Genomic DNA, 18,646 nt, shown 5'->3' on the forward strand with positions numbered 1-18,646 from the left:
TCACCATAGACAGCATTTAGACAGTTGTGCATTGCATTATCTGTTGTTAAAAGAAGATACAGAAGAATTTCCAGTAATAGCATTTGGAAAAAAGATATTTTTATCTTTGATGAAAGTTTATGCATGCATTTTAGGATCTGTTGCTTTTTCATTTTGAAAAGCCAGGCATAAATTAATTAACATAAACAAACCTTGAAATGTTTTGGCTGTAATTATGCACATAAGTAAATGACCAGGAGAATCAACTATGATTCTGCAATTAAGACTTCCATCATTTAAACATATTAATCACATCATCAAATTAGTAGATACCTGAAATCATAACTGATTTAATGATATTTCATATCTGAATTCTGTTAAAGCTCGTATCTACTTTACAAAGAATTCATATTAGGATGACTGGAGTAATACCTGAACTGGGCCTGCTTTTGGATTTTAAGTAGATCTGCATATTATTTCTTTCAGATAAATGACTTCCAACAGAAGAAGTCATACTACATGCCTGACTGTGCTTCATATTTAGCATTTCTGCTAATACAACTCTATCCTGATTTGGATACCTAGTCTGTGAAAAGAGAAAACTGAAGAAATATATGCATTTAAAAAAAAAAATACCCACACACCAAAAAAAAAAACCAAAACAACCAACCTTTTTAGCTGTTAAATTTCTCAAAATTTTATGAATTAAATCTGAATGCACAAATCATTTTAGGCTCTTCTACATATTCCATAAGTTTTAACTTCAACTTCCTTAGATTAATTGCATTTATCATGCAAACTAAAATTCAAATATCTTTTAAACTACATTACAGATGTGTTTTTTTCAAATAAATTCTCCACTTCCATACTCTATGCTAGAACATATCCTTTGGTTAATCCTTTTTTTCCTGTGCTTGATGACTAGTTTTTATTAAAGTGTGTGATATCCAGTTATGCATTAACACAGATGGTTTATTTTCTATTTCATGTTCAGATGAAATTCAACGGGCATAATTCCTCTTTAATGTTCTTAGAAATGTGCATCACTGTCAAAAACTGTATGTGAAGTTAATGTTCAAGCTACCAAAATGCTACTAGGTAGTATCAATCTACAAGATTGACATGCATCTACAATGCATGCGTGCCCATATACAAGAAAGGTACCAAAAGACATCTCAGAGTCTTTGAATTCTTCCATTTCAGAAACATGCTAGAAATTGACTTTGTAAATGTCTTTGCACTTTTTGTAAAAACTTCTCAGTCTGTAGCTCAGCCTAGCATCCATATGTCTCCAGGGATTGCCACTGATATTAGGAGATTAATGACAGTAAACTATTTGGAATAAATAAGAGACTAAATCAATCACTTAACCTGGTATGGACTTTCTAAGGTCAGGAGAACTTAACAGAATTATTCCAGCTTTGTATCTGCATATAAACTGCATTAAGATCACCTCAGAACATCCATCAGATCTAAACATTAATTATATGCACTGTAATTTTTAAGAGCAAAAATTAATTATCCCCCAAGCTCCAGTAGCCCACTCTTCTGCAGAGATACTGGCAATAGTGAAGACAGAAGTCAGAAATCTGCACATCATTCATATCATTTATTAACAGGAATTATCTGAGGAGGGCACAAACCAGGAAAATACTGGAAGTGCTAACAGATACCTTGATGCTTATAAAACAGTCCAAGTACTGACCCCTATAATTTTGGAATTAAAATTAAAATACCATTTTTTACCCACCTGAAGACAAACCCAAACAGCACAACTAATAAAGCACAACTTAATTTTTCTATTCAGCATGACTGAACACTGCTTGCCATAATATAGTCAATCTGCAAGAGAATACATCTATACTGGCCAAAACTTACACTAAAAAAATATGTCGATTATAATATTTATTAACATCATTTAAAACTTCCCTAGGAGGTTCCCTGAAAAGCTTCCAAGGGCTGCAGATGGAGGCTTCTGATGACTTCTGATGCCATTTTGTTGCTTACCAATAGAGATATAAATGCAGCATCATTTTGCCTACCTTTCCAATGTTTCTGAGTTTGTTATCTGAGTTGCTTAAGAGACTTTTTTTTTTAACTTATGATGGCTGTCGTAGAGTGGTCTTTTCCATTAAACTCTTAACAGATATCTACTTCTACTGTGACGGTCTTCTTACCAATGGCATAGTCAAAAAAAGAGGATGCTAAAGATATGTGTCAGAGTTTGGGAAATTTAAATTAAAAATAAGTGTTGTACTGTAGAGAAGAACAAACAAAACAAAAATTTCCATATGAGTGATAAAAAAGGCCTGTTGTATATTTCCCATATATATTCCACATATATATGTATTCCAAATATATATATATATTTACATACACACACTCTTGAGTCCAAAGACAGAACACAATAGGAATTTTCATCAAAAAGTGAAAATGTAACACAAGTTTCAGGTATTGAAAGTTTTCAGGAACAAGCATGGAAGTTAGAATCACAATTCCTCAGAAATCTTGTATCCTAAGATTAATTCAAATTCATCTGTTCAGGCTGGACTCCAAACAACATTAAAAAACCCCGCTTAAATTTCAGCCAGTGCTTTTCTTTGGCTGTTGGTCATTCTTTGCCTTTGCAAATACAACATTTACAGACTTCAGCAACATGAGGCTGGCACATTCTTGCAATTTTTAATGCAGTGACAAACAACTCTCTTCCCACTACAGGCAGTGAAGTGGCACTACCACTAGTAAGTACTACCTCTAGGAGAATAGTGACTGGTGACTATTCACATTGTAGATTCCTAATTATTATTTTTAAAAGGAAGTCACAAGATTTCAATTCATCACTGTATGCACCGCAGTGTTGAGTCATACCAAAATTATCTACCAGTAGAATTTTCTAATTGGGCTTTCTAAATTGAGAAGTCAAATAAAGGGACAAACAAACAACATCAACAGCACCACAATCTTTTAGCCTTTTAGAAGCATCCTACATCCTCTACTAAGTAAAAAATCATCCACACTGCATGGAAAATAAAACTACCCTACTGGAAATGCTGTACGCATTGTGGAGCACCAACAGCCTGAAAGAAGATATCCACAACACTTCAAATGGCTTTGATTCCCTTCTATCTTTGCATATAAAAACAGGGGGAAGTGCATGTGTGTTTCTCAGTGTGGTTGCCATTTTCTTGAAGATTTTGTGTTCGCTTTCCATTGTGATATTTCTGCTGTGATGACATAGGAGAAAAGTCCTCCCCGTATCACTATCTCTTACCATTTGATGTCAGCTGACAGCATCACACTTGCAAACTCGGTGACTAGTATTATCACAGTGTACGCAGGCATTATCTACTATAGTATGTACAAGTTCACCACAAAGAAAGCTGGTCGAAACAATGGAAAGCATGAAATATTAGCCACCTTTTATTAACTACTGAGCTCCTCCTTTGCCCTGAATCCTTAGCTTCAGTTGAAGATCATGAGCACAGAAGGTCTCTCAATGCCTTCCAGGGTCAACCATTACAGAATCAAATAAATGCAAAGTTAGCTCCACTGAAGGATCTTTATTTTTAAGTAATTTGAAGTCTAAGGAATTCCAAAATTGCTCCAAAAGTCAGAGCAGATATGTCCTGAATATCAGCATTTGGCTTCTTTTTATGTAAAACAGTAAAAAATTAGCACATTCAACATGATTTGAATTTACTAGGTTCTGAGTATCAATATGTTAATATAGAATGAATTTACTACATATACTATTGCTATGTAAAAGCTGTGGTCACACAAAAGATTCATCATCACACTCCTCACATGATCAGTCAAACTGCTGTATACTTCAAAAAGTATACTTCTTAATAAAAAAATAAATATGGTCATTCATATCATCTGTATAATAACTAAATATAGTTAGAAATTGGTTCTTATAAATCTAATACATACACCCTAAAAACAAAAAAGGTTAAAAAATTGCCAATCTGATCACAGGTGGATCCATTTTTTAAAAAAGTTTAATTCTAAATATATCATTTTGACCTTGCTTTTTCATGTGCAGAAAACACTTTAAATCAAAGATCTTACTGCTGTGTTTACAAGTTCCAGGAAGTGCTGTAAAACAAAAATATAAATGAGAATAGTGTGATGTGTTATGACATTCACAGGGTATAATTTTCCAGGGATACAAATAAATCCTGTCGGTCAATTCCAGTATGCACCTCACAACAAGCAGAAAGGCAGAAATTAAGAAACTGTTTTGCATTTGTATTGAATAAATAAATTTAACATACATATTGACATTTGTTTTCAGACTCTCATTTGTCAGTAAAGACCAAAGGCTTATCCACCGCACTGCTGTCTCCTAAACTGGCTTGCAAAAGCCAGTGGCAATGACAAATCTCTTGTTATCTGTTATTTCACAGAACATTCTCCTGGACAAGCTTCTCAATACCTTGACTGCTATGCCTCACCACTGTCATAGCTGTAAAGCAGACAACAAAGCAATGAACATATCTCCATTTTTCTCATTTCAGCTGAGAAAATATACCAGGTAAAGTGATGTGCCTTAGAGAGTTAGGCTGGAAACATGCCGTTACAGAGCCAGCCTTTCATACATGCCTTGGTCCAGGTCCTGTTCCAGGGTGGTGGGACCGTGCTGGCAGGCTCCCCACGCAGACCAGCTGAGTTGGGGTTTGACTTGGGGATGTGACATGAGCTTCATATGAGAGAAGCCAAAGCAGCCACCAAAACAGTTTACACACTGTGGCTTTCCCAATAAGCTGGACTTTTCACTTTTTCCACTTGGCAAGGCTGGCAATCAGTTGCCGGTTCAGAAACCGGGCAGCAAGACCAAGGGCAGCCCCACTGTCCAGAGGCTCCAGCCCCTTGCCTGTCTGTTCTTACAGGGCCCCATATATCCAGAAAAAACTCAACTAAACTGCCTCCGTCCCTCTGATATTGTTCATTAAGGTTCTGCAGGTTTTTTAAATCTTATTATTAGAAGAGCAGAAGCAAAGCCAAGGAATGGATATGGCTGTTTTCCACTGTAATGCATGCCCTTTCTGTCTCCTAAAATTAATAAAACCATATGTGTAGGTCAACATCACAAATGACATCACAGAAAAAAGATTGCCCCTGGTGAGCCCAGTTTTTCAGGAAGATGAAAAGATAAAGAGATTTGGTTCCCTGGCTTCTGGAAAACTTACCATTGCAGTCCATGCTGCACATGTGCATTCACAGGGACAAATAATATTAAATACCATTGAATTAATTTCATTTTTAGCCCTACACATTTGCCCATCTCCAAGAATATGCTATCCTTTACAATTGCTTGCCTACCACAAGTTTCCTGCTGTCAGTCCTACTGACATGAGCATCTAGCTACCCCACCCACCATGACTTTGAACAACCCTATGTTAAACAACCAACCATAAACCTCCAGGGCTCTAGATTAACACCTCCTCTATTTTCATTCTGCTTTTCTACTATGCTCTTGAATGAATACCATTTTAAGAATCAGACCTTCCTAGGTCTGCACAAGGCCATACAAGAGAGAAAGAGAGCTAAGCCAAGGCCACTGCCAAGCTCTGGACACGGTTCTTCCCCCTGCAGACTTAGGAAGATGTGGAGGCAGGCATGTGCCACATGAAAAGGCAATGCTGCTGACTTTGAACGGTTGTTACAGATCTCTGTCTGCAAGAAAGTCTAAGCACGGGGATCAGCTGGGGCCCACACTAAAGAGAAAAGCCCTATATTTCCTTCCTGGTTTTGAAGCTCGTGTTTATTCACTGTGTTGGAAAATGCACTGACACTTGTGCTGTGCATTTTCCATATGATCATTAGTTAGAATCACATCAAAGCTGGTTACTTAGGCATCTGAGATCCAATTATCCTGTCATTTGCATATGCAGAACACCAATTGACTTCAACGAGAGCTGCACGTGCACCACTGAATAACTGAGCCCCCATAACTCAGCTTCCACAAGTCGCCCATCAAAGAGGAGTCAAACCAGCATTGTGAGAAATGTATGGAATTTCAAAGCAAAGAGAAGTTAAACTTACGGACACACATTTCCCTGCTTTCATAAAATCCAGGGCAGCACTGGGATTTGCGCCGGTACATCGTTTTTTCACCATGTCTGTAGGCAGTACGGTAGCTGATCCTAAAGAAAAGAATGAATGGTTGTTACGTACAATTAATGGTTCAGAAACAAAACAATATATATTCTTACACATTTTAAAAAACATTCAGGTATCAGTAAGAGGAGAGGAAAAAAAGCTTGAGGGGACCTTTATTTATCTGTTGCTGAGTTCAAGAGCCCTACTGGTTCCCCAACAAGCCTGGCAGCAGGGAAAAGAAGTTAAGGATTTTGGCTACTCAACTAATATGCAAACCAGAGCATCACTGCCTTTGCCATTAGCATCCCCTAAGGAGGCTAAAGGCTGGCGTACAAATCAGTGTGCTTGATCATTACAGCTATCAGTTTCCAAGGGAAAGACTTCCGAGGATCACTCTCCCAAGGGTAAGTCAGCTTTCTATGGGCAGAGATGTCATGAGAAGAGAAGTTCTGGTTCAGGCAAGAGATAGGAGGGCTCAAGGGAGAGCTCGGACCTTGTGGTCCTCTGCACATCTCTTGGCAGGGGGGTGGCTGAGTTTTGCCGAAGCAGCCCTGCAGGGCAGTGGTGAGCAACACACAGAGAAATCAGCACATAAACCCATCAAGAGCTGCAGAAAAAACAGCTTCCTTCTGACATGAGCAAGTAATACTTATCAAAAGCAGGCTCTCCTACCACTCTCTCATCTCTGCTCCTCACTGTTCATATATCTCCCCTGCCCCAGCTCTCCTGGCTGCTGACCACATACTCCACAAAGCAGTAAACACAACCCCACCACACCTGAGACAGTCTGTACTCCCAGCAAAGAACAGCTCATACATAAATGGTGTCATAGGTAAACAAAGTGTAATCTCTCTTTGAATTCAGTATCTGTTTTTTTATGTACTACACCAATCTGTCTCTTCCAACTGCTGTGTGCCAGGGAGCCCTTCCCATGTATGAACTGCTGATGGTTCATACTTATGGGCATATTCCTCTGAGGAAAATGCTTTTTACAGCTGTCACCAGTTTTTAATCATTCAACCCTTGTTACTTTCTACAAGCACAAGGAGTTTCCTTTAATAAAACTCTTTATTTTCCTTTCAAGTAGTGTACACTTTCCCCTGAACATAAGGTTGCAACGAACAAGGTGTCTCTCATGACATTTCTGAACAAATACATCTCGCAGGGTCTGGGGAATTTAATCTGGTGCATTGCACACTTTTTCCCAACCTGTTCTTTTTCTGTTAGCACTCCATGGGATGATACACCCCAACTGGCTAATAAAACATATATGACATTTCTTGGACAAGCATTTTCCAGTTGACACAGACCACAGCAGTTAGAAAGACTAGTCACTATAGCTAAAATATCCCACATATCATGCTTGATTTTGACAGACACAAAATCTTTACAAATATCTACAATATCAGCAGTCTTACAACATTAACAATTATACATCACCTGTGTCGTGTGCACTTAAACCAATTTAGGATGTCAGTACAACTGGTGTAATAAATTTGATCAAAAGGATGTGGATATGACTCTTGCACTGTAACTGAATAACTGGGGAGGGAGAGAGAGAGAAGGAAGACAGGTTATCAAGCAAGTCCTTTATAGTACAGTCTGATTTAAGTAAATGTTTTACAGAGTCCTAGTATAGAAAGGAATAGTATTTAAAAATACTCACATGCAACAAAAATTCTCAGAAAATTCAAGTTTAAGTAAGACATGAACCAGCTAACTTTATAAAACAAAAGATAACAACTGAAAGGTTTTCCTTCCACCAAGCAAAGAAGAATACATATGTGGAGACCCATCATGTCTCTACTGTGGAATACATTTGATGAAGTAGTGCTACTAGACATTAAAGAAAAGCAATATAAGCCTAAATTTAAAAAAGAGCTAAAACACCTGTGTCCCAAATGAGCAGCAAATTGAAGTAGTATGTGTAGTATGTATTCTCTTGTGGCAGTAAACTTTTACTAACATTACTGAATAGCCAGAAAACTAGTTAAGAGCCACAAAACAAGGTTACTTCTGCTACCATACAAAATGGAAAAATCTCTCTGGATTTTCTGATTATTTTTTTTTTAAACTGTAGCTGTATCCATAGCAAAGTATCTTCTTTGGTAGCGGAAAGGTCTGCCACTGTATTTAGATACTAAGTGGGTGTTAGCACAGAAATACACCTAAGTAATAATTACTGAGAAAATGACATAACAATTATGCCATCAAACAGTCTATTCAGCAATCAGAAATTACAAAATATTAAAGTCCATACCTTATTTTGTTTACTGGCTAATTTTTAGCAGAGAACTTTTTTTTTTATTTCAGAAATACTATACTGAAGTCCTATTATTATTTTCTGCCAAATTATACCCACAGTGTCCCAGAAATAAATCTATGCTTTGAAGTCCAGAGCCTCCAGAGCTGTCAGCAGGGCAAGAGCAACAGAGTCGTGATGCAAAAGAGGGAAAAAAATGAATCATCTTAGAAAACTCTTCAGCAGGCTGTTTGTGCTGGCAGTCAGTCAGTCCTTGATGGCGCAAAGGGGTTAGGAATACAGGAATGCATGGCAAGTTCCGGCAGCAGGACTAATTCCCAGGACCAGCCAAAACACTTACTAAGTATGTAGCCCATCAGGCTTTCACGGACTTTCACTCACGCCCTCTTTGAACGCTCAGCCCCTATTGCAGGGTAACAGCCATAATCTCCTCTTCCTACTATCATCACCTATATTACGGGAAAACACATCCAGACCCACTCACTCCAACCGCCCCGAATTCACTGCCGGTTTTTCCTACGTCCATATGATGGTAAGCAACCCTAATCCACACAGCTGTCTGACCTAGCCTGACAAAATACTGGTGGGGTGCCGACGCTTGCCTGAGGCTCTGTGCTCTTTGTTCGAGGCAAGGCACACTCTACCCCTTCCTGCTGTGATCGCGGTTCATTTGTAAAGACCATTTTATTACTGGCTCGAGTAGATTTATTTAAAGCATATAGCATTGCCAGTGACAGCAACAGTAAAGAGCTTGTATCTGGGGTTTTACTCTTTCATACTTAGGTACCTTTGTTGCCCGCTCTGAGCAACAGTGTGAATGTTTCTGTAAGTTTACTGGGAGTTCCTCCCCATTTCTCAGACTCAGCAGAAGTAGTAAACAACTTCATGCAACAAAATGGGTGTGCCTGCTAGATATATTTTTCTTTCTGTGGACTTTGATTAGTTTGTTTGAAAATACATTATGCAATGTAAATAAGTTATATTTGGGGGTTTTTCCCCATGTTGCTTTCGCTATGTTGTAGCTTCCCTCAAAACCACTTTTATGTATAAAAACAATAAATGAAGCATACACAGTATAAAGCAGTATCCAGTAACATCATAGACATGTGCCTGTATACTGTAAACAGGTATTTAGTATGATAATTACTTCATATACACGTTGTTGCATAAGCCAAATTGTACACAACAGTAGGCACAAAGACTCTAAATGCATCACATGAAGCTCAGCTAACTTCGTGGGGAAAGTCCTTAAGTGACAAGTTTCGATTTTCTTTGTAAAAATTCAACCATAACAACTGCAAATAAATGTACAACGGCTTAGCAGCACTCCCAGTGATTAACATAAAACACAGTTTACCTTAAATGCAGGAAATACTGATGTCCACAAGTGAATAGTTAGACTGTCTCAGGGACAAGGTGATCAATCATGGACATAACAATAATGAGACTATAAGGCTTGGTTTCACGACTATAACCTTTACACAAGAAAAAAAGTACAGCAAATGCTTGTGGCTCAACCCCTCCTACCCATTGTGGCATTCTCCTTCCAATTAACATGAAACTGGGTGAAGGAACAAACCAACTAAATTGATTAATTTATTTCTGTATGTTACAAATTTCTGAATCTCATCAAAAAATTAAACAACAAATCTTAATTCAGATTCTGTGAATGTTGAATAAGAACAAATCAGCATAATCAAATTTGGCCAAACTCCAATATGGTTAATTACATTTTGCATATGTAAAAGCTTCTTGTCACTTAAATTGATAAAAGCTATTTTTATTCACTTCTTGTACCCAGATGGTTGTGTAACGTTGCTGGTGCCACTGTAGGGTTTTTTGCATCCTAACCCCTTGTGCAAAGATGACTGCATTTCAGCCCAGTGTGAAATAGTCTTTTACTTATCCGTGAACTTACCTTCCCCATGCAGTAATGCAAAATTTTTTCCCAGTTCATTACTTAACTAAAAGCTTTAAATCTTTTAAAATGTGCCAAGTAAAACAAAAAAATATTACAATCAGAATTTACATCCTGTGTTTTCCAGAAGAAATATTACCTTTCCCAGTGGCTACAAACATTGGGATCTTCCAGATTCAAAGATAATGTTGTCCCCATCCAATGGTACAGGAGTATGACAGGGAAGCCAAAAAAGGAGTTCAAGTGAAGAACCATCTTTCAAAAAAGGTGGCTGTAAGAAAAAAAAAATTTATAATACTTTATCAATATTGACCCATATATAATCAATATATATGATATAAAGCAAAAGGTACTTCAAGAAACACACACTGCTTGCCTAACAGCAGCAATATCGTGCCCATATTGGAAGAAGAACCCAAATGCAGTAGTTTCACCCGAGTGGCAGGGCAGTCAGCTAGTGAACAAACTACATTTTAGAGGTCCCACTGTCCCATCAAACTGCAGGCAGCTAGGCTCAGTCTGTTAGTGATGGTTTGTCCACACCAAATGACAGAGCTGCAATTTAAAATAAAGGCCAGCATTTGCTCAAGACCACAGAGTAGAAAGGTTCAGCTGGTGACTGTCAGAAAACCTGCACATCACTTACTCACAGGAGGGGTTTGTACTACTCCATTCATTGCCAGCAGCACCCCCAATTCCTGCAGCCTACAGACCTCGTAAAAGCCCAGGTGCCACCCCATCTCAAGCAGCATCTTTCGTAAAAAGCTCTTCCCCAAAATTGCACACTGACTTCATTACATGGCCTCCCTAAAGATGCCTGAGCACCCGGGACCCAGGCCAGCAAGGGGGGTGATGCCTGGGGTCTGCTTGGGAAAAGCTGTGCCCTATGACCTGGGCACTACCTCGTCCTGGGTATCTCCATTAACTGCCTTCCTACAGGGCCCAGGGAACAGCATCATGTGGAGAGATGCAATTCAGAAGAACAAAAAGCAGTATAAAGCTGTTCTGCAGGACTCGGTGTGGTACTGGTTTTTTTTAATGCATATATAAAGGAAATTTCATATTTGCGTGAATACTCCTCATCAGTTCTTCAAGATGCTAAACAACATTATTGGAAGGTGCGATGTGAGCTCAGGACTTGTAAAAAATGGCACAGTGCTTTTACTAACATATAATTTTCATGCAAACAAATTAATCAGGGGAAGGGTTTAAATTACTTTGCTTTACATTGTTAACAGACAGCCTCATTCTGCATCGTTACTGCTCTTTAAAGTTGAATTCCCAATATAGTTTGTGAAAATATCCCCTCCTCCACCAGTCATACAATTCCCAAATAGAATAAATATTCTGCTCATAAAAAAGTTACTGTAATAACACAAAAATCTAAAAGATTATCCTAATGCTTTGACTAGGTCTACCTTTGTTTTCAAGCAAATTATTTTAATTTGCATACCAAAACACTTTTAATCCAACCTGCTATTAATCCAACAGTGCCAGAATGAATGCTGATAATAGGTAATTTGTCATGACTTAAGCTACTGCATTTCCCTTTCAGTGAACATTTGACCTTATATCCTCATTTTCCCACAAATTTTAATACTATGTAGCTACAGAGATCACCAAGCAAATGAGATCTTTGAGTCTAATCTGTAGTATAGTAAGAAAATAATTTCTAGTAAATATGTTTGTTTTGAAATAATACAAATATTTGTAACAAAGTATATTAATCAGAAATAGAAATTTCTTACTTTAAATATTATGGAACAGAATAAAGCAAACCACAGCAATAACTTTATTTTAAAAGAAAAAGTCCACTAGGCGATGAAAAAAAACCAAACTTCACAAAACCTTCTTCAGAAGTCTAAATAAAAAAGCTCACAGAAAGGAAATATTATATTTAAAATATCTGAGGATCCAGAGATGATCCCATTTTGCTAAACCCCTCTTGAAAAATCAGGGCTGCAGAAAGACATTTAATGGTCTGTAACTGTTTCTCTGCATGCACACTGCATAGCAGTGCAATATGCAATTGCTTAAAAAGCAGTAAAATCAGCTGTATTTTCAGCTAATAATTTCAACAAAGTGGTGATTTCCCTCATCAAAAATAGTCACTTTGATTATGCAGGCTGCAAACTGTATTTCCTTTTTTTCTTTTATTATTCTCAACTTCAGTAACTTTCCTTTTGGATACATTTAACAAATTAAAAAAAAAAACCATTTGCATGAACCCCCTAGTGTAAAACTTGATTGCATTCCAGATCTTTTGCTTAATTATTAGGGAAAATCAAAACAGAAAATCAGTACAACTGATTAGCATTGCTAAAGTGTTTATATTAGCAATAAAAAATGTAGATGACTCATTTAACTCTGTAGACTCTGTCTACAGTCTGCACTGAGATACCCTGTTCAGAGATTCACTTTTCCTGTTATATATTGCTTAAATTATCTCACCCAATAATGCATCAATATCTCCACCATCTACATATACATAGTACCTGTGGTTTAAGTACTGAAAATGTTCATGTTGGAGAGCACCTTCTCTATGCAAATTAGTGATTAGTAAACGTATGAAAGAGTAAATAACTCATGCTAAAACAGAAAGCTCTTCTGACCTCCTGCAGCACATTGTATAATTTATGTTCCTGAGCCATAAACAGGAATTTTGCTATCAGGCATTGAGCTTTCTACTGTGAGTAGCACCCTTGCCCCCTACGAAAAAGAACTTCGAAGATGCAAATGGTTGTTCCCAAAACGCTCTCCAATACCAGCAACACATTTGCATGTACAGGGAAGAGAAAAAACTTCATATTGAAGTTAGCAAAATACTTTTTCCAATCATTTTGTTTGTTAACCAGCACATACGACTCTCTCAGTGCAGGTGAAGCCTCTGACTTCACAACCTGACTGACCACGCAACAAATCTAACCTAGCCCGTGCCATTGTACTGCCAGGTCTCCCTTCCACTAAAGTACATGACAGAACACGTATGTCTCAACAGAACACTAAAATCTGATTGCCCCTTAGCATTTTTTATACTATGTGAGGCAAAAACTTTAGCTGACAAAGCTGCATCTTTACTCTCATTGTGACACGATCTTTTAGCAGGTCCTGTGCAACATGAGGTCTGTTTAGCTCAGAGACTTCTCTGTTTCCCTGGACTTTAATACGGTCCCTTGATTCAAAAACACTAACAGGAAAGCAATGCAGCTGCATGAAGCAACTGTAGCCTACTCCCCTAAGTTTCTGTAATCTAATTAAGGAAATTTAGCTCATTATATGTTTATTATATCAAAGGAAGATATTAATAGTCGTCAATAATAGTCATATTAAAAAATTAATCTGATCATCCCAAGGCATGTTATAATTACTAACAAGCTCATTTTAAAATGGTGTTAACAGGTGTAAAGGTATCCCAAAAATATACTCCCAGAAATTACAGGTACTCCTCTAAAATACATTTTAATGTGAGCAACTATATGAACTACATTTGTCTCTCTAGTAAGCAGATGAAAAAGCCTGTATGTGCACCACATAAACACAGACAGTTAAACATTACTACCCATCATCTGAGATTTGTAGGCACTTTCTCTGCTACTACCAACTGTGTTGACAGTTTTGTCCACATTTTGCTTTGGTTTGGGGTTTTTTCCCTATAGAGTTCAGGATCTAAACCAGAGAAAGAATAGATAACTGGGAAAAGCAAACAAATGCTTGTCCTTTATGCCATGAAAACTGAGACATGATTACAAATTATCCCTTCACCTATCCAGAGCAGAGCCACAAGCAAAACTCAGGGCACAGGTCTCCCTCAGATTTGTCTTAACAAAAAGTAAATAAATACAAGAGGAACGTAAAAGAAGTGAAGGTTGCTCAAGGCTGCAAACAAGTATTCTTTGGTCAGCAAAATCAAGCGCGGCGGTGAATTAAGCAGGATTAGAACTGCATGAGCAACAGAGAATAGTATGATACAGTTGCTAACATGACATAATGGACCCAAGACCAAGGGAAACGCTGATGTAGCTTTCTCATTACTGTTGCAAAAGCATTTTTACCACTGCAACATAAAAATTTCAGCAGGAACATGCCATTTAGTTAGAAGAAAAACTCCAGAATAGTAAGAGCTTTTCGTACTCTATCACGGTATCTCTAAGGTTTTACAGCGCTCATTTCTGGCTTTCTGCAGTGATACAACAAAGGTATGTCGAATGGTTCTTTGGGCTGTGATCCCATGGGCTGTTCTTATTTACGCTTACATGTCATTAACCTGCATGTACAGCAAATGCTATTTTAAAAAAATCTTCATTCTGTCTATCATAGTTAAACTTCCAAACTGAATTGTAAACCACACAGGCATTATTGCAGAGTCCCTCGTGGGTGCCTCTGCCTTCATGCTCTCCAGAGCATGACAAAGCCGGCACCCATAACAGACTTAGTGACCACTACCTGTAACTGGAAATCACGGCTCCAGATAAGATAAAGATTTTCTGCTGAAGAACTGTTTGGTCTTTCACTTCCTATGCAGTGTTTTTCATAACATTATACTCTCCTCACTCCTGAGGTTCAGCTCCTCTACCAGGGGCACAATTTGTTTATAAAATCACCTCTTACACTACTGATGTAAGGCAAAGCAAAATTTGAACTGACCTAATCTTGTCAATGATGATTAGTCCCATGTTAACTTCTGTGAAAAAATCTGATTGCTTTTATTGATTACATTAGAGAATTAACAGATGAAGAACAGAAGGCATTTTTTCCTTTGGAAATCAGTCTATCAGTTTGATGCTGTGTCACATGAAACCTAACTCATAAACCAAATGCAAATTAACCTGAATAGAAGAGTTGTCACACAGCCCCTAGACCGGCTGAAGACGTACAACCACAGCAAATGTAAACAAAGTGACAGGTCTTTTCTTGAATCCTCAAAATATGTCACTCCAAAGGTATCATCACCAGTTAGGGGAGCTCAGAAGAGATCAACGTGCAACCCATCAGGCAAGGCTGAGACTCTGCCTAACAGAAAATGTGTGGGATCTAGAGAGTTAATATGGAATTTGCTAAATGATAACCCAAATTGAATGACCCTATCACACCCCCCATGATCAGAGATTACAGGGGCTCTTCCTGATGCAGCTTAATCAAATCTGACCCTCTTAGCTCGTGCTTCTTTAGTTTTAAACCTCCCTGCTCATCCAAACATGTGCTAACTGACAGGTATGGCCTTAGCCATGCACTCACTGACAACCTGACCCTGCTGGATGAATTTGCTAAATATATGACTAGCCATATATTGGTTGTACTGTACCAACTGCATTGTACAAACTGTACAAACCCAATCACTAAGCCCTGCTTCAAACCACAGTATTAAGTTCTATATTTCATACCCTAGCACTCAAAAGTAACAGCCCTTCCAGCCTTCCTCTTCACACATTTATTCTTCTGCAAGACTTTTCACTCCCGAGGTCCCTCTGGGGGTGCCAGCCACTGATGCCAAGTAAGACAAGTTTGGGCCTTCAGGCCAATGCCACCACACCCCAGGCTTCCCTTCTCAAATGCTAGCAGGTCTTGCATGAAGAAGAGAGTACCCCTAAGTCACTCAAAAATGGTTATACCACAAACAAAGTCTCAAATTTGAGTAGTATCTGAGATTAAAAGTGAAATAAACTGACACATTTGAAGAATCCAAAGGTGTTTAAGATGAAACAAGGGCATGAAATGGAAATAAAATTAATTTAGACTTGTGCCTGAAGATTTGCCAAATAAGAGGCTAAGTGTGCTGGAACAAGTCTCCTTTATGGGGACAAATATACTGCTACTTTTTTCAAGTGCCATGTTATTATGAAAAAGAAATCATTAATTAATTGCCATTTTTCTTCAGTTAATAGATTGGATTATTTTAATTATCAGAGATTTCTAGGCAAAGGAGGTTTATGTAATCATAATGTTTATGTATACATTCTGATCTCATGCCCAGTAACTTCCAAATCCATTAGTCATTTAAACTGGAGTTAATACAGGCGAAGAAGTCTTGAACTGTCAAGTTCTAGAGAAGCCACTGTTAACCCACAAGTCTGGAGGAGACCAGGTTTTATTTGCCCACAAGTCATGGAAACACCTGTTTTGAAAGCTATAGTATCATGATCCTTTAAGCTATGTTATAATTTCACAGGCTACATATCTGTACCAGTCCTGCTAAATATAAAAGTAATAATACATTAGCTGATCTTAAATAATAGAGAGCACCTGTTAAAGTGTGTTTTGGAGTAGGCACCTTCTACTTAAACACAGAAACTTTCAGGTGGAAACCTGAAACCTGGAGAGGTTGGGCACTGTCACACCGCACATTGTTTTGTGTGTCAAACAATCCCTTGGAATGCAATTATAAGGACAGTTCGGTTTCCAGAATTAAATAAGGTAATTAGTAACAGTGGAGAAACCAGGAATCTTTAACTGTCATCAAACATCTAGCCTTATACTAGCAATGCTACCCAGTTCCATGGCACGGCCCCAGATGGCTGGACCCTCCATAGCACTGCATGCCCCATCATCGTGCTCCAGTACAGACCCAAAAGCACAGTGCTATTCCATCACCAGCATATACTGGGTCCTCAGGGACTCCATATTTCCCCGCAAGTCAGTCAGCAGTGTCTTTTACAAGATTTGCTCTTACTGTAAAAGATCACTTGAGAGCTTCCCTAGGATCTCCTGGCGTTTTGAAAAGCAAGACTCTTTTTGGCCCACCAACTTCACTTACTGCCGTGAACACTCTCAACGTACAGTGAGAGTTTCCACAGCCACTAAGCTGGCAGGGATGATATATCCATTTATCAGTCCTCTTCTCCCTCAGATCAGTATTAAAAGGAGAGGGAAAGAAAGTTCAGTAGAAGTCAAGTTTGCATGAGGCAAGGAGGCATGGTAAAGACAGATGCCAGCATGCCAGATCCTTTGCAGACTCATTATTATTCCTCTGAGGCAAGCTGCCAGACATCACAAGCATGGGGTCACTTCACTGGAGCTGCCATTGTCCAGTAAATCAGAGCACTGTTCATGTTGAAAGAGTTTTTTTTTTTCCAGGCAGATAAGTATAGGTCTTGAACATACAAACTTCTGATCATTAAGGTTACCTACAGCACATGGTACTGTATGCTTAAAGATTATTCATATGGGAAGTTAAGAGGATGAATTGTTAACAAAAATCTTTTGACTAAATGTGCTCTCTGGTTATTTTTCACCCAGATTAAAAGTTACCAAATAAAGACAGTTAAAGCTGTCTAGAATCCAAACCAAAGTATCTGAAAAACACACTTTTAGAAGATGAAATAGCACCTAGAACATAGACCCTGATACACTTGTTTTTACACAAGACACTAAGTGAACCATATAAAACTATGTCAGGTAAGTACACATTAACTGCTACTGGTCTGGGTATTAGTAAGCAATAATATATTGCTTTAACTTCAGGCTTTCGTGAAAAAAAAAATTAAAAAAAAAGGAAAATTCCTCAAGATGCTTAATGCTCCTTCTTCCCAAGCCAAATAATAAAACAAGAGTAAGCGATGGACAGAGAAGCTATATGTGGGATGAGGAAGGACAAACAAAAGGAAATTGTTTCTAAAAAGAATTTATAATAAAGCAATTTTGTAAACACAGACCACTGAAAATCTTCAGAGGGTGTGTCTGTACTGTTGATGGTAGCGTTGCCTCAGGTTTGTATTTTTGGGTAAATGGCAACAGGCAGCTTGTCACCAAGTGATGACTTGGGACCAAGAGTAGTTCCCCCTTCAACACACAGGGAAGGGCACACAGGAGCCCTCAACCATTTTTTTCTCTTAAGCATGTGTAGATCCTCAGTGGTCGCTGTTTCCCAGCTGACTGCGGGTTTGTGGGTGAGCTATTGCAGCTGTTTGTTGCCTACACTCTCCAGGCAGGACTTCAAGGCCTTCCTCCTCCCCTTCCAGCCCCTCTCCACAGCTGCGGATTGCCCCAAGGCTGGCCAGCTGCCCCCACAGAAGCCACAGGCCACGTTTTGGAAGAAAACTGTGGTGGGATGCAGAGACATGCAGGAGCCAGGGGCTGGCTGGTGATGTCACCTGTCTGGGACGAGGGTACTGATGCAGGGACCAGCAGCTTTCAGTCCATCCACAGATGGCACCTATCACAGTTAACAGTCAGTTAACAACAGTGAAAGCAAATAATGTATTTTAAGAGAGGCTATACTATATAGGGCTTGATACAAATGTTATATCCACACAGACTTCCTTTCCCCCCTCTTTCCCTTTTCTTCTTTTAATCAAATAATGCATTCCTTGCTGGACTTTCAGTCTGTAAATTAATCCCAGGGCTATTTTACCAGTACAGGTGAAGGCTAGAAGGTTAAGAGTAAA

The 18,646-nt window shown here is 38.5% G+C and overlaps 1 protein-coding gene across 2 annotated transcripts in view; it reads right to left on the reverse strand.

Annotated features, from left to right (window-relative positions):
- MEGF10 (multiple EGF like domains 10) overlaps window positions 1–18,646 on the reverse strand; it is a 106,286-nt gene that overhangs the window by 70,160 nt on the left and 17,480 nt on the right. For both annotated transcript variants that reach the window (XM_064438367.1, XM_064438368.1), the window contains 3 exons: window positions 10,405–10,536; window positions 7,525–7,626; window positions 6,028–6,128 (listed from right to left, as the gene is read on the reverse strand). In XM_064438367.1, coding sequence (XP_064294437.1) covers window positions 6,028–6,128; window positions 7,525–7,626; window positions 10,405–10,520 — 319 coding nt within the window. In that variant the 5' untranslated portion in view covers window positions 10,521–10,536. The remainder of the gene's footprint in view (window positions 1–6,027; window positions 6,129–7,524; window positions 7,627–10,404; window positions 10,537–18,646) is intronic.

This window comes from Phalacrocorax carbo, chromosome Z (genome assembly GCF_963921805.1).
Source record: "Phalacrocorax carbo chromosome Z, bPhaCar2.1, whole genome shotgun sequence".
Classification (NCBI taxonomy): domain Eukaryota; kingdom Metazoa; phylum Chordata; class Aves; order Suliformes; family Phalacrocoracidae; genus Phalacrocorax; species Phalacrocorax carbo.